General features: G+C 32.8%; 1 protein-coding gene across 1 annotated transcript; it reads left to right on the top strand.

Annotated features, from left to right (window-relative positions):
• Positions 1-288: 288 nt before the first annotated feature.
• LOC132273316 (purine permease 3-like) lies at positions 289-2551 on the top strand. Its single transcript, XM_059774298.1, has 2 exons — positions 289-993; positions 1732-2551. Exons 1-2 carry the CDS (start codon positions 301-303, stop codon positions 2098-2100), a joined length of 1062 nt encoding a protein of 353 aa, XP_059630281.1. The 5' UTR covers positions 289-300; the 3' UTR covers positions 2101-2551.
• Positions 2552-18069: the final 15518 nt, after the last annotated feature.

Here is an 18069-nt window from a genome sequence, read left to right as displayed (position 1 = left end):
TTGCATTTTTTAAATTTTATTTATTTTTTAATTTATTTTTTTTTTGAATAAAATACACAATTTACTAATACACTGCTCCTGCGATTCGAACACCATATACTAGAGGAGATATCACTAGGTCCAACAGTGGGCTTGGGCTGGGTGACAACTGACTAGGTCCGCTCTATGGACAGTTCCACCAATTACCAAAGAGAGAAACAAGAAAAAGAGAACACTTAACACAGAATACGCCAGCAAAGTCGTGTTTGAGAGAGAGAGAGCTACTAATTTCTCAACATGGAGGCTCATACTAGAACTAGCATGAAGAAGGCCCTCCTGCTCCTGAATTGCATCCTCCTCACCATCGGCAAATGTGGCGGTCCATTGATCATGCGCCTCTACTTCACCAAAGGCGGCAAAAGAGTATGGCTATCGAGCTGGCTAGAGACCGGCGGTTGGCCTATCATGTTCATCCCCATCATCATCAACTACATCCACCGCCGCGCCAAGGATGGCTCAGCCTCCACCTCCACCAAGCTCTTTTTCATGAAACCTCGCTTGTTCATAGCCTCTGCTGTCATAGGCATCCTCACGGGAGCTGACGACTACTTATACGCCTACGGTGTGGCGCGCCTGCCTGTTTCAACATCAACTCTAATCGGTTCTACCCAGCTGGTCTTCACAGCAGGCTTTGCCTATCTTCTTGTTAAGCAAAAGTTTACGTCATACTCGATAAACGCAGTAGTTTTGCTGAGTGTTGGAGCTGGAGTTTTGGCCCTCCACACAAGCAGTGACCGTCCGAATGGTGAGTCCAATAAGGAGTATTATCTGGGGTTTTTCATGACGCTTTTAGCTGCGGTGCTGTACGGTTTCATCCTACCGCTGGTGGAGCTGACATACAAGAAGGCAAAGCAGGCAATTAGCTACACACTGGTGATGGAGATTCAGATGGTCATGTGTTTTTTTGCTACTGCTTTCTGCACAGTAGGCATGCTGTTTAACAATGACTTCAAGGTATATACTCTCTCTCTCTCTCTCTATCTATACATGGCTATACAAATATTTACCTTGTCCGACTGTTTGACATTAGTGGGGATGACATGAGCTCCACCATTAACCTCATCCCCACTCACGTCAAAACATGCCGTCCAATTGTTGGACTCTAAATGATTTTCCTTTACTCTAACCGATTTATATTCGAAGTCGTTACGAGCCCAATGTCTATATATATATTTTTAAAATTTTCAAATACTTGAGCTGGCCTAAAGGAAACCCTTTTTATTATTATTATTTTTTTCGTTTTTGTTTATTTGTTTTTGGGTTAGGGGTGGGAGAACAAGTCCTAAAAGCTACTTTAGGGCATTTGAAATTCAAAAGTTAGTTAAAAGAAAATGAAGCATTTAAAACGGGATCCAATAGTTCGGGTGGAACTCGTCAGCCTACCTATCATTACTCAATGGACAAAAGCATAAACAAAGAACAAAGAAACGAAAATGAAAAGAACAATGCTACTATGGCTACTAAGTTAGACCTAAAACACGGACTTCTAATCCGTTAGATATGTCTTAAATAATAGTCATGGGTCTACTTGAAACATACCTAAAAACAAATAAGGTTTCGGCTAGTGTTTTAAGTCTAACTCATGGGCTTAAGTATCATTTCCCAAAGGATAAAAAAAAAAAAAAAGGAACATCAAAGAAAGGTTTTCACAAGTTCTATTGAATGAGGCATACCTGTAATCGTACTTTGTAGGTAATTCCAAGGGAAGCAAGAGAGTATGAACTCGGTGAAGCAAAGTATTATGTGGTACTGGTATTCAGTGCCTTATTTTGGCAGGGTTTCTTCTTGGGAGCAAATGGAGTCATCTTCTGCGCTTCATCTTTGTTTTCTGGAATTCTAATGGCTGTTCTACTCCCAGTGATAGAGACCTTAGCTGTTGTATTCTACCACGAAAAGTTTAAGGCCGAAAAAGGGGTCACTCTTGTCCTCTCTCTTTGGGGATTTGTTTCTTACTTCTATGGCGAGATAAAGCATAGTAAGAAAAGAAGTCAAACTCAATCTCAGGCTCAGCAAACAGACATGACTCAAAAAACAGAGATGACTCAAATTGGAACTCCATAAACATGGTTGTTTGAATATAAGCCCGGTAAACAGGAGGGTTGAGTCAGGTTTGGATCAGGTCAAATATGAACGGGTGAGATATCGGTTGTAACAATCTATATATAAGAATTACAGCTAGTATCCTTATCATAAGCCCGTAACAATCCATATATATTGCTGAAACTGTGACTGCATGAAGTGTTTGTATACAAGCATTACTGCTGTTATTCTATCAAAACATCACTCTTGTGACAACAAATATGCATACATATAATTATATGATTATATATGTAAATACGTGTCCTCAGCTCATGACAAGTTGGAGCAGCACAAACTTTCCAGAAAAAAAAAAAAAAAATAAAAAAAAAAAATTTACAAAGGAAAAACATTTATCATACGCGTTTTTATTCCCCCCTCCTTTTTGCCTTTACCAATTCATAATTAACTAAGCCATCAACTCCAACCTCCATGAGCAAAGCCAAATCACCAACTTGAAAGCAAAAACAATAGATGTTTGCTTCCTTGAAAAAGTTAGCTTTCGACTTAAGTTACGTATTATGTAGAAAACGATGATGAAGAAGATAACTGAGAAAGTTATTTGAAATGGCCATTTCAAAAGGGTTCATGTTCTCTAAAAAGGATACCAGTTACTCCAATGCACCACCACTAAACACAAATCATCATCATTTAAGGATCAATTGTTTCAACTCTGCCATTTTTATGTTTTTTTTTTTCACAACATGCCCCCTAACTGGACTCGAACCCTCAATTTCCCCTTTTGAAAGAAGAGATCATACCAACCGGGCTAGTGGCCTGGTTGTAACACTGCCATTTTCACTATGCAAAAACCTTCAGTAACTTCAAATCCCCCAACCATGCAAAGAGTATGATCCAACCATGTGGACAAAACATAATTAGGATACCAGAGTGTCGAATAAAAACAAGTTGAGGAACATTTTTATATACTTTATAGTTGACAAGTCTCCACAAATCATGGTACAGATATAAGTATAATTACGACAGTTTTTACAACAACAGAAGAGAAGTAAAGCAGCAATATCAATCCTACTTCAAATGCATAATTAGTACGTATTAAGCATTTATCACCAAAAATTAAGGTAAAAAAAAAAAAATGACCAAGTTGCAATTACAATAACGAAGCATACAAATAACCTATAATAGAAGCATACAAGGAAATGACAGTAAAACCATTCACCACCATAAGAGCTAGTTACAATCATAGAAATAACCTATATAGATAAAATCATCCATATCCCTTCTCGAATGGAATTCAGTTGCTATGTTAAACAAATAAGAGGTGTAACTACTGATATATATATATCAACTTCAGTATTAAGTTACAAAAAAATGTGGGAAAATTAGGTTTAAGTGACCGAGCCTAAACAAAATTATTTTGAAGTGACCATTTCAGAAAAATGAATAGTCGCCAAATTTAAAACTTAAATGCAGATAAGTGATCATTTGAGATTTATTCTCTAAAATGCTCTTCTTATAATGAATTATTTTTATAATTGGACAAATCTATCCCCTCTCCCTTTAGAACAACACATCCTATGTCTCTCTTCTCTATGAGATTTCTTGTAAATCGTCCGGCGCTAGAGAAGAGGTAACCATATATAATATATTGACAAAGTATGAAATATCCGGCGGTGAAGGAGAGGTAACCACATATAATATATTGAAAAGTAGTGTGTGTAGGATGGGACTGCAAATCCTTTGTATCATTTGTCCAGAGGTGTTTTTATTGGTTATTGATTCGATTGTTAAGAGTATTTTTCCTTTCTCTTTGATTTATAATCAATTGTCTATCTCATTCGCCAGCACTCAGCACACTTCAATCCATGAAATTCCTCATTAGATTTGACATCGCAGATCCGTGAAGGTGTTAACATCGATCAGAAACTTCACTGACTACTCATTGTTTTCCATTATAGTGGTGACGGTTGTGGTGGTCATTGTTAAAACCCTAACCAAAGGCACTTTAAGTTTTGATTTTGGTGACTATTCATCTTTTCTTTATTTTATAATTATTATAGAGCAATTTTGTTTAAGTTTGGTCACAGAAATGTTAAAAAAATTTAGCATCCATATTAGAGAAGAAAATTAGGGAACATAGTAGAATGAATAAAGATTTAATTTTTTAAAAATGTATGAATATATAACAATTAATAGGCATGAACACACCAAAGACTATATTCTAACCAAAGAGAAAATGACTATTCAGTGCCAAACAGTTGGTGATGAATATATGTGGGTAGAAACTAAACCAAAGAGAAAATGACTATTCAGTGCCAAACAGTTGGTGATGAATGTGGGTAGAAACTAAAAGGCAAGAATAATTGGGTGTGAACTTTAAACACCATCTACTAATAAAATTCTTCTCTTTTCACAGAAATAAATAAATAAATAGTTAGAACCCAAATCAGCAAAAATCCTACTAAGGATTACAACCCCTGATTTTGTTAAGCAACAAAAGGAACAAGATGAACAGAAAGAATTCAAGAATGAATATTATCACATTCATTTACAGCAGTGGGGCGAAAATTATATATATATATATATATATATATATATATATATATATATAATTGATATGAACACTAATAATTCCAAAGAACCTATTCGGGGAGATAGGGAGATGGTACTATCACCTCTGCACATAATCTCGATGTTGCCCCTTCTCACGGTAATGCACAACACGACACTATCCGTTTAATAACATATTTAACCTAATTAAATTAAATGGTTAAATAAAGAAGAAGAGGAAGGGATGGTTTGACGTGTAGAGAGAGAGAGACAGACAGAGGGTGAGGAACACTAAAGAAAGATAGGGAGAGTTAACCATGGAGATAGATGGTTTGTTGGTGAGGAATAATAATAGTTAATAATTAATTGCGCACAAAAACTGATTTTAAAAATATTTTAAGAGCTTTTATTAAATATTGGAAAAAAAAAATTAAAAAAAATAATTTACATGAAAAGGTTTTATTTAGAAAATATTTTACGTCCAAACTAAATGGATCCTTAATAAATAAATAAATAAATAATCAAAACCAAAAAAATTAGGAAATTATTTTCCATGTAAATCATTTTACCCCAAATGACTGTAAATGATTTAAGTAATAAAAAAGTTTTCATAAGTCATGTTACACAGGTTACCTTAGATCATTTAACCATCTAATATTCTTATTAAACTCTTATGTTCCTAACAATTAATATATTTCAGTCATCCCAATCTAAAATCTAATTTTCAATCTTCTCTCTATATGTATACATAGAGTGGGAGTAGAGAGAAAGAGGGAACACAAATTTAAGTTGATCGAGAAACATATTTGAGTCGATAGCAAGTTTCAGAGAGAGAAAGTGAAAAGAGAAAGTGACAAGAAGAAGAAAGAGGGATGATTTGACGTACACAGAGAGAGAGAGAGGGAGGGTGTGAGGAACACTAAAGAAAGATAGAAAGAGTTCATTGTGGGTATTGGTGGTGAACACTGAAGAAAGAAATAGTTAATTGTGCACAAAAATAGATTTAAAAAATATTTTACGGACCTTGCCAATCAAGGAAAAAAAATATTTAACATGAAAATATTTTGTTTAGAAAATATATATATAAAAAAAAAAACATATCAAAACCAAAAAAGACAATTCAAGAAATTGATTTTGTAAGGCCCATTAGAGAAGAGCCCAATGGAAAAATAATAAATATTGGATCCCAATGCCAATAATGTGGATCTAAAGCACGAGAAATCACATTACTTGAGAAGTATACGAGCCCTATTAGATGGCCCGTATAAGGGTACCCGGAGGACACTGGACCACATTATTGGTCCAATTGATAGATACTAAAAATATGTCCAATTGAATAAAAAAAACAAAGCAGACTCTATATTTTTCTTGTATTTTGGATTGATCGGGTTTGTAAAAAAAATTTCAAAAAATTTGCCAAAAGCAAATTTAAGGTTTAAAATTTTAACTTAATCACTGTTTTAATCTCATGATCTCAAATAATTTGCTCATGCTCGTAAAACTTTGGAGTAGAACCTAACTTGCTCAAGTTTGGCCAAAGCAAGGAAATTTTATTAAATAGTTCTACACCACTAATATTCGGTGGTTACACTTCAATATAGATTATTCGATAAGAAAAATGAACACATAAAAGTGTGTTAATATATATATATATATACACACAGTGACAGACCCAGAAAATTTGGTGAGGGGGGGCGAATTTTTAATTTGTGGATACAAAATTATATGATGGGTTCATTTTTGTAATTTTAATAGGGTTTTTTTTCTTAAATTTTAAAAAAATTTAAGTATAAAATGAAAAAAAAAAAAATCAGTGGGGCAAATTATAATTATAGTGGGGGCATCTTCATAAATTATCAAAATTTGATGTATAAAATGCTAAAAAAAAAGAATCCAGTGGGGGCGAATTGTAATTTTAGGGGGGGCATTTTCATAAATTTTAAAAACATTAGAGTATAAAATGAAAATATTAAAAATTCAGGGGGGGCAGATGCCCCCCCTAGTCCCCTGCTGGGTCCGTCCCTGTATATATATATATTTCTCCTACTCTTGCCCGACCCTAATAAAGTTAAGCATGTGGCCTATTTTAATTGTGCATGCATATTAAAGTAGGGGGAAAATATATAATGTGTCGTGCATCTTGTGTGGCACACATCCCACGCGCCCCTAAGTGGGGTCCTACTTTGGACATAACAAACAATAAGAAAAGAAAATGCTGAAAGATACTCCGTAATACTTTGCAACTGTTACAGATATTTTAAGTATATATATTATAAAAGTCGTCTTATATATATATATGGAGAAAAATCACATAACCCCATGTACTAACGTTTTTGTCCAAAACGCCCCAACTAAAATTAAATATCCCTCTCAACTATAAACCGTTATTACATTGTCCAATTTCCGTTCAAACCCGTTAACCTGCCATTTAGGTAGTAGCGCGTGACCAACACGCTCTTATCAAAAAAATTTCCCCCCTAAAACACCCCTTCTCCTGTCCTTTGTGTTATATATATATATAGATAAACTTGTGTACTGTCGTGTGTGCAAAGCTCTAAAGCCCTAAAAGGAAAGGGGAGGGGAGGCCGCGAAGCTCTGAAGCCCTAAAAGGAAAGGAAATCCTTTTACTGTGTGCAATCGTTCCTTTTTACTGTGTGCAATCGAAGCCCTAAAAGGAAAGGAAAACAGTAAGTCCAACTTCCTTTTTACTCCCTGCAATTGAAGGCCTAAAAGGAAAGCCTCGTAATTTATCTTCGTATCATTCAACACCATAATTGAAGGTAAAAAAATTTATTCTCACTATTTATGTATATTCATATATTCAAATTCAATTTTGGTAGGATTTGTAAATTTTGGTACAAAAATTTATTCTCAATGCATAATATTTATATATATTCATATATATAAATTCAATTTTGGTACGATTTGTAGATTTTAATCACATAATGTCAGCGTCAAGAATTCGATCTAATGTTGGTCAAGATATGAGGTATAAGAATCTTTATTGTGATTGTCGGGAATTGGCTGAAGTATTGGTAACAGGGAAGAACGATAATAACAATTTAGGAAAGCTGTACTATAAATGTCACAACAAAGAATGTGGATTTTGGAGATGGTGTTATTCAATTTCATCAGAAACCATTCAAAGTGAAGGTAACTTATTTGAGACTCGGCAACATGTTGAAAGGGTATTAGAATATGATATTACTCAGTTGAGGTTGCATATAGAAGCTATGGAAGAAAAAGTGAAATTTATGATAGTTGTTATTGCAACCTGTATCATCTTATGTGTTTTTGCTGTGGTGTGTTCTTTATTAAAGAGATAAAGTGTTATTTTGTTTATCTGGTGCTTTTGTTTTATTAAGTGGTGGAACTTCTGTTTTTGTACTGTGTTTCATGTTTTATGAATGTAAGAGGTGGAATGAAATGGTTGCACCATGTTGTAATTGAACCATTTACATTGAATATGGCATTGTTCTATTCACATTGCATATGACATTGTTTCATTCACATTGCAATAACCTACTTAAAATGCACAATATGATAATAACATTGCATTCCATCCACATTGCAATAACCTGCTCAAAAAGAGAATATGATAATAATATTGCATTCCATCCACATTGCAATAACCTGCTCAAAAGGACAATATGATAATAACATTGCATTCCATCCACATCGCAATAACCTGCTGCTCAAAAGGACTATGCATCATACAAAAATAACATAATCCACTGCAAAGTTACAACCATCATCCATTGCAAAGTTACAACCATTTATGAGGTCCACAAAAATAACATCATCCATTGCAAAGTTACAATCACCTATGAGGTCCATAAAAATAACATCATCAATTACAAAGTTACAACCATTACTTTAAGATCCTCATACAAATATTACATCAATCAATAAAGAGGTCCATAAACAAAACGTACGAGGTCTATCTTACAAAAAATATTAAGGTTCAGAAAGGCAGTTATACACTTACAAGTATGAGTTTAAGATCCATCAAGCTGCAAAAAAATTAAAGGCAGCCATCAATTAATGTTCTATCAACAACAACCTGAAAAAACAGATTTGTCTTAAGCCATTTACTTACCTCATTCACAACAAATTTCTTAATCACCAATCAATCTTGTGTGCCTTATGTTGATGGGAAATCCATTTCAACCACTTGATGTTGGCGGCTAGATGATGACGCCTGTTAAAAAAAATTACAGAACAAGTTGAAAGTTACAGATTTGATAAAACATGATGATGCCTACTAGAACAAGTTCATAGTTATCATATCTTATGCTAAAACAAAATTATATATCAAAGAAGTTGATAGTTACAGAATTTATATACCTGTGAATGATCACCAACATGATATCTTATGCTAGAACCACCTCTTGTTGCCCTTAAACCACCTACAACCCTAACAACAGCTATAATATCACTTGTAGTCCTTGCAACATCCATAAATCCACCTGCATTCCTAGCAGCAACCATGAAACAACTTGCAGCCCTAAAACCACCTGCCCCATCACTTGTAGCCTTAGCTACAGCTCTAACAGCATCAAAATCAACTGCAGCAGTGGCAACAACACCACTTCTACTTCTGCCACCCTAGCAAGACCTTTACCTTTATCTTTACTAGCACCTCTACCACCCCTACTAGTACCAACAGAGTCACGTGCAACACTGGCATCACCTCTTCTAGCCCTAGTACTAAGAGTCTCATCCCTACCACTACCTATACCACCTGTATGCCTCAGAAGTGGGGATCTTCCACCATTACTTTTACGTGGTCTTTTCACAGGTTCAGCTACCTTACAAGATCTTACATTGTGCCCCTTTTAAAGACATCTAGTGCACCCAACTTTCTTTTTACTTCCCTACAGCTCTAGTTTTAGGGCCCTCGGTTGGACCTCTCTTTCTATTTTTTTAAGTCTTCCTGGTTGAGGCTTAATAGGTGGTGGAAATATATGGGAAGTGCCAATTTCTCTTCTCATATTCCTCAATGAGACTGGTGTTATCACATTACCATAACACTTGAAGTAAGAGTCCCTGTAGTAGTAAGGGTTAACATATGTTTATAGATCCTCCCTTCTAAACACTGTCACAACAATTGCATGGGGGCATGGTATGCCACTAATATCCCAATACTTACATGAACATGTTTTATCTAAGACATTCACATAATCACTAACCCCTACATTTTGGTATGAAATGTTTTCCACCTGATACTTGCCATTACCAGCAGCCTCAACATGCAATCTTTTTACATCTTCTGAATTCTTTTCTAACTTTTCTACAATCCTTGGGCATAACAATCCATTTACCTTATCCATCAGCTGCCTATTTTTTTCAAAACTTATTAATAGTTCTTTTCTAATATTCTCAAACATATACACTAAGGGTTTCAGCCTTGCTTTGCCAATGTAATTGTTGAAAGACTCACACATATTGTTAACATATAAAATACTTTTACTCTTCCCAGTATATGATGACCTTGCCCACACCTTCTTAGGTATTTTCATTAACCAGTCAAATGCACTCTTGTCAACAGCCTTCATTTCTTGCATTGTAAGCTCAAACTAAAAGTCAGTATATGCAGTGGCTGCATTCCAATACAAAGTCCTTAGTCTTGCACCACCTCTAAATCTGAGTTTGAAATTATCATACAAATGCTTCAGGCAAAACCTAAGATCTACTCCAGAGTACCTATTTTCAAATGTTTCAACCAGTCCCTGAAAAAACATAAATCAATAAATAAATATATGCAAGAATATAATATATGATATTAAAACTATATGATATTAAAAATATATGATATGAAAATAACAAGTTGGATACCTTCTGTCTATCTGAGATAAATGTGAAGTCTCCATAGTTGCCAACCAAACCCATCAGTTCATTTAAGAACCATTCCTAAGAGTCTATACATTTTGACTCAACATAAGTAATTGCAATAGGGAAGAAACCATTGTTGGTATCCCTACCAACTGCACACAACAGGTAGCCCTGTTAGGGTCCCTTAAGGAAACATCGATCCAGACTAATAAATGGTTTACATCCTTCTTTGAATTCTCTCCACATTGCTTCTAAGGAAAAAAAAACATCCTATAGAATAAACAACATTCATCACTATATGACATTGTTCTTATATGAGCAACACTTCCAGGATTTGTTTCAAGAATTTACTTACAATAATCTTTAGCCCTTGCAAAATGTTCTTCATGGTTGCCCTTAATAATTTTTAAAGCCATCTTCTTTGCCCTTCCTACTTTGTCTACTCACAATATAATCAAGATCCTTCTGAACAGTATATTGTATTCTATCTAATGTGCAATTAGGATCAGCCCTAACTTTCTCTACATAATACTTAGCTATGTAAGAATATGTCAATTGTCTATTCTCCCTTACACCATTACAATTATGTTTATCATTGAATGTTCTTATTTCAAATGAGTAATCATCACTATTTATGGATCCATGAATCCTTCATCCACAGACTGACTTGCATATCACAGTCACTCTATTTCCATCATTCTTCTTAAATTCTAAGTCAAACTTCCTTGTATTGCTATATACCTTATTACTTCTCTAAATTCAGTTGCACAAACAATCTTCTGACTAATCTCAAGTTTCTTGATTCCCAAATCCCTACTAACATCAAAGTATTGATGAGAAGTTGCAGTACAACTATAATCCTTCTCACCACTTGAACTTGCTAAACTTAACAACTCCTCACTTGCAGCATACTCAGAGTGTTTATCACTGCCTCTATCTTCATCATTTTCATCATAAATAGGTATATATTCATCATCAACATAAAATTCATCTTCAACATCTGTTGCTTCTACTGCATCTTCCTCAAATTCATCTTTATCTGGTGTATATTCAACATCATCTCCATCTGTTGCATCTTCCTCATCCATAAAAAAAAGTGTCATCATAAAAGTCAAAGAAATCAGCTTCAGTTGTAGCATTATCATTCCCTTCTTCAGTTGTAGCATTAGTATTCCCTTCATCACCATCTAATCCATTAGTATTCCCTTCATCACCATCTACTCCATTAACATTCCCTTCATCACCATCAACTTGTATAATTTCAATATCCCCATCTACTACAGTCCCATCACTTTGTGGCATATGCTCATCTTCAGTTAGTGAAACCATAAAAAGCTTAATCAGTAAGAACCTTCTATACTTACTTGCCATGTCAATAAAATCCTTATCAGTGGTTAATTTTGTCATAGTCCCATCAATGAAACATATGTAGAACAAACCACTATTTCGAGGACAACCAACCAACTCTGAAATGCATTTGAAATCTATCATTGACATGCGATCAAATCCTATTCCATCAATGTTAGTAACAGACCCACCAATATAATTCATTTGCTCTGTGTTATCAAAGTTACCACCATAGTGGATTTCCAGACAGTATAATTTAGACAAAATAGGAGTATAACCTAAATCACCACAAATAAACAAACCCAAATTAATTATAACAACTAATTACACCAGCACATTAATATAAAAAACAATCTTAATTCAAAAAAGAGAAAATTATATTTTGGTGACCAAATTGAAACAAAATTGCTATATAGTGACTTTAAAGTTGACAAAAGATGAATATTTAACAATTTTAAAACTTGCTGTATCCAAATTTACCACAAAAACTATTTTAATTCAAAATAGGGAAAATTAGATTTTGGTGACCAAATTGAAACAAAATTACTATATAATGACCTTAAAATTGACAAAAGATGATTACTTACCAATTTTAAAACTTGTTATATACAAATTTGCCTTACACATTCAATACAATTAAACATAATAAATTGTTAATTAAATTATTATACATACACTGCTTTACCAGAATAATAAACTGAGATGTTAGTATGTTACTAGGAAAATGTGATGACTTAATGTTTTAATTGGTAAGTTTGCAAACAAAAAAGGAAAAAAACAGAAGGTTGGATGAGAAATAGATGAGGATGAACATAAGGGCAATTTTATCATCTATAAATTATTTTTAGAATGTATAATAAATAAGTCATCTTTTCTTCACTTTGGGGTCACGTTTGAACAAATTTGTTTAGGTTTGGCCACCAAAATCTAATTTTTTCATCAAAAAACCTACATATTAATCACACGGACATAAAACCCTAAGTAATTAAACAACTAATTACACCATTTACGAAACAAAAAACCCTAATATAATATAAAAAGAACCCATATTATTAACTAACACATATTATAAAAACCCTAATTTGAGATTAAAAAACCCCTAATTTAATCAACTAATTACGCCAGTAGATTAGGAAACAAAAAACCCTACTTTATTAATCAATCGGGACCACAAAGATAATACAAAATTGCAAACCCTAATATTAAACAACTAATTACACCAGTAAAAAAACCCTAGTTTTTTAATCAATCGGGACCACAAAGTTAATACAAATTTACAAACCCTAATATTAAACAATTGGGACCACAACCTTTATATAAAATTACAAGCCCTAATACCAAAGCTGTTGGAATCATACCCAACACAAAAGACCCACTTTGAAAATAGTTGTAATATAAAATCCTAAATAATACGAATATGGGAACCCAACAAGGTGGTTGATCATACCTGGCAACATCTTGTCGAACAAAGGTGAAACACCTCTCGCTTTATTAACCCACAGAGATGAGAATCCAACAGGCACAGTAACGAAGAAGATGGACCACAGTTGCTTTCTTTGTCTTTCCAAAAGGATTTGGTCGCTTTCTCTGCCTTAGGTATTTTGTGGTGTGTTTAGTGGGAGACAAAGGATTGAAAAAGGTTGCTTATACGATCACGTTTTGTTGCCTCCAAATAAAACATTTATTTCGTATTTAAATTTCATATAATATAATGGGGGGGCATATTTGTCATTTCATGGCAGGTTAACGGGTTTGAACGAAAATGGGGAAATGTAATGACGGTTTATAGTTGAGGGGAGTGTTTAATTTTAGTGGAGGCATTTTGGATGAAAACATTGGTACAAGGGGGTTGTGTGATTTTTCCCCTATATATATATATATATATATATATATATATTATTAATTATTATTATTTTTTTAGTAACTTAATTATTTATTATTATTATATTTATTACTAAAAAAAAGCGTTATGTTTATGTTTAGATTTAGAGAAATAAAAGATAGGACAAGATTTGCTTATTCATCCAATTCCTATTCACTATTGATGTGATTCAATAAAAATAATTTGCACACAGTCTACAATTATAAAATCACATAAATAATAAATAAATAAATAAAATCAAAAATGGTAATTGACTTTTATTCCAAATAAAATTATTATCCTTATTCATCACTTCTAACAAGATCGGTTGTAAACCCATTTCAATGTGGAGGAGCGACTGCAACCCTGTAGTAAGAAAGTACGAGTCAAACTCTTATCCAACTAGTGTTTTGCTTCTAAATAAGGAGCGGAGTTGCACCTCAGTTAGGTGCGAATTGATGATATCAACTACCATAAAAGATCTTTTCGTTAGTTGGGGGAAGAATCCTAATGCCCTTTACCCAACCCCAATACCTAAGTAAAAAAGCAGCGATCCCCTTGAGAATTCTGAAATACACATTCTTACTATGTTTGGCAGCACCGAATTTACGTCTTAGATTTGAAATTGGAAAAAAATTGAGATCTCAAATCCAATATACCAATTCGGTACTTTCAAACATAACATCTATGATTTGGGAGTATTGAATTGTTGTCTTCTAATTGAAGGGAGAACCTCCACCAAATTGAAAAAGACGCTAATAAATTCTATTAAAATAAGCAAAATGTCCAGTTGCCTTCTAGGGTTTTGGGCTTTTACTTTTTTGTTGTTCGTCAGTTACTCCAGTTGCCTTTTTTTAGCCATTAAAAAAATTATTAAATTTTTGAACTGTGATCTCTTATTTACGTCGTCTTCCTGATCGAAAGTCATTGGTGAAAGAATTTACTCAGATGGGTTGTACTTGTTTTAGATTTTTTTATCGACTTATGATTTAAGGGCTTAAATCACTACTATAATTATTATCAACACCCCCCAAATTGGTATACAAAGATTTAACTCTTGTTCAACTTGAAATTAAATATAAAGGTGTCTAAAATCTGAGATGATCAGTTGATTACGAGATTCGAGACAAGTTGATCTGAACATATAAGACGAGACAAATTGATCCGAAACTAGTTGATTCGAAAACCCGAGGCGAGTAGATAGTACATAGTTTGATATGATAAATCCGCTCACAAGACAAAAAAAAAAAAAAAAATTCAAAAGATAAATCAAACGAAATGAGAGAACAACTGTTTTATAAACACCTATGCTTTTTGTGGGAGTTACATTAATCTTACAATAATACATCAAATGGTTAAAAAATGATTTGATCAAGCATTTCGGCTGTTTATTTTGATTTTACTAGCACGGTTCTTAGTCGAATCCTCTTCTACACGATTATATATATATATATATATATATTTTTTTTTTTTTCTTTTTCTTTTTTTTCTTCTTCTTCTAATAGGTATGAGACACAACACATAACTTATTTTTTAAAAGGATTTAAGCCTTCAACCTTCCCCTTTGAAAAAAAAAAAAATGAAATAAAATAATGTGGTAGCATAAAGAGTCATGATTCAGATCATAGAAAGGTGGTTGCATTATATTATTTGTAATATAATAATACATTCTTGTTGGACCATTTTTTTAATCGGAGTGTCTGAATTAAATTAGTCCATCAAGTGTTAATGGTTCAGAACCATCTAATAATTTATCTTACTTGGTATGTTACTTAGACAATAATGTTAGAATATTAACTCCCTTCAACCCACTTAACGGTTTACTGTTGTTGAGAGTTAAATTCTTCATTCATCATATACAATGGAAGCATTGTCACATCACATCAATACAAACATATATGGAGATAACAATCATACATATCTATGCACAACACAATATTTTACATGATTCACTTAACTTTAGGGCTACGTTTATGAAGAGAGAGAGTTTTCCACTATTATGAATCAAAGAAGAGAATATACAAGTATATGTCATAGCCCTACTCACTCACTCATCATATCTTTTAGGACTACATCTATACATTCAAAAATTATATGTACTCTCCCCCTTCTTCGCAACACTCACCTTTAAACCCCTTACACCTTTAAACCTTATAAATCTATACACTCAGGAATTACATATACAAGACCCTCTCATCACAACACACCGTTAAACCTTTTACATCTTTTATCTCTTTAAACCTCTCACACCTATATCTATTTATAGTCTTTAAACACATTCCTTGTTAGAAAAGTATTCATCAACTTGCCTAAAAAGAGTTACCATATCAATCTTTAACTCTAAAATAAAAATTTTCTGGCTTCAACGTCCAATTGGTTTAACTTTTCTTGAACTGGTTTAATTGGGTTTACAATCATGTTCAACTGGTTTAAGAAAAAGTTAAACTGGTTTTAAATAATTTGAACATGTTCACTTCTGCCAGAACAATATTCGCACACCGAATTTGAGTCACAAAACTTAACATACAGTTCTCAAGAACTTAAAAAATAGAAAACTATAAAAGATAGTTCTACGAAAATAGACATTAATAATTTTTAAAAAATCGAATCAAGCAGAGTTTTTATTTTATTTTATTTTATTTTTTATTTTTTATAATTTTATAATTTTCAATTCGCTCAAACTAAATGAAAAATCATGTAGACTCTTACTTTTCATAATCACCTAATTTTCCGACAAAGTTTTCCTACCCAAAAAAAAGGGACAAATTTTATTTTTTATGAACTTACAATAATGTCTCTTCTTTTATGGTAAGTTTCATACTATTTAAACCATAAAATGGTAATTTTTCACAATTTTCTTGAAAATTTTTCATGTTAAACAAATACACATATGAAAATTTTATTTTCCTTTCTTCACTTCACTTTCTTTTACTTTCACTTTTCACTGTTAATTTCTATCTAATCAAACAAAGCCATACCGAATTACATGTACACACATCCTAAAATATTTTTTTCATTTTACGTTTTTTTTTTTTTTTTTTTTTTTGACCTTTCAAGAAACTCTTCATCCACTTTTTGCCCATGATAGAATAGTAAAACTTGAACACATTGACCTTTTACCTTAAAAAGTAAAAAAAAAAAAATATACCACTAAACTACAATCCTATATTCCAATGATAATAAGTGCATTTTCAATGCCCTCTCAAAGGGTTTCTTAAAGTCAAAATATACCAAGTGAATGAAAATAATATACTCTAATAGGCTCTCGAAAGACCTCTTATATTTTAAGATTGTCAAAAGTATTGTCATATATAACAACTTAAATTTTTTTTTAAGAAATCTTTTTTATTTTTTTATTTTTTTTCTTCATACAGTGCCATTTCTCAAAATATAGTAGGTGGATAAAAATAATACATTCTAAATAACATTTTAAATGAAATATACTATTAGAACAGAATTACTAAAATATAACCACTTGAAAGAAGCTTCACCTGTATTGCTACATGTGCATTTCTTCTTAAACGAGTGCTTGAATATATTATAAACCTTTTAGAAAAAAGTACTTTGATATACGAGAATGTATCCAATGGCTTGAATTTCATTAGAATATTAAAACTTATAAAAATAATAAATAAAAAAACTACTATTTATATGGTAAGGCTTGTGTGACTTTTGTCAGTGGATGCCTAAAAAATGATGTAGACAAACTAAAACAACATTCTTACAAATGGTTTAACAAAAAAAAAAAAAAAAAAAAAAAAACATTCTTAAAAATGGAAGGTCCCACATTCTTGTCCCTATTGATTTTCTCCTTCATGATCGACTTTTCTTACTTGTTTTGGGAGGTGACATTTTGCTTATTTTAAGAGAATTTATTAGTGAATTTTTCAATTTGGTGGAAGTACTTCTTTTAAATTGTGTGAGACTTCAGGTTCCACTCACCCATCCTCCTTCTCGGCAGATTATAAAAAGTAAAAAAAGTAAATATACCGAGTAACATATAAGATCCCAATTGACATATCGAAGGTCCCCATTGATAGACTACTGTCATTTTCAAGTATAAAACACAGAAAGAATTGCTTGAATTTAAAGAGGTGTGTCATTAAAAATAAAAAAAAAGTAGGGTTAAGCGCAAAAAAAGTCATATGTGGTATAAAATCTCCTATATTTTCATTTGGTGCGATCAAGTTTCTGTCTGCAAAAAAAGACATTAATACCCTTTTGTTAATAAAATAAAATAATATTAAAAAATGTAAAATTACTATTTTAGACATTCCCTTTGAATCACTGTGTCCAGAACACAGCCTAAAGTCAGTCGCAAAAAAGAAGAGGATGGCCGTCGCGGAGAGATGGTCGTCGAAGAGAATGGCCGTCGTAGAGGTCCTCATCGCCGTCGATCC

The sequence above is a fragment of the Cornus florida genome, unplaced genomic scaffold (assembly GCF_030987335.1).
Source record: "Cornus florida cultivar Cherokee Brave unplaced genomic scaffold, ASM3098733v1 CherokeeBrave_3.0.0_Hap2_Chr09, whole genome shotgun sequence".
Taxonomy (NCBI): Eukaryota; Viridiplantae; Streptophyta; class Magnoliopsida; order Cornales; family Cornaceae; genus Cornus; species Cornus florida.
Note: the sequence above shows the minus strand (reverse complement) of the source record. Positions and strands in the feature narration are given on the sequence as shown.

What these genes read in the sequence shown, in the direction of transcription:
- LOC132273316 (XM_059774298.1), top strand. Translation starts at nt 301, where the DNA reads ATGAAGAAGGCCCTCCTGCTCCTGAATTGCATCCTCCTCACCATCGGC. An exon ending in TGTTTAACAATGACTTCAAG is followed by an intron (nt 994 to 1,731) that starts GTATATACTCTC and finishes CGTACTTTGTAG; the next exon opens with GTAATTCCAAGGGAAGCAAG.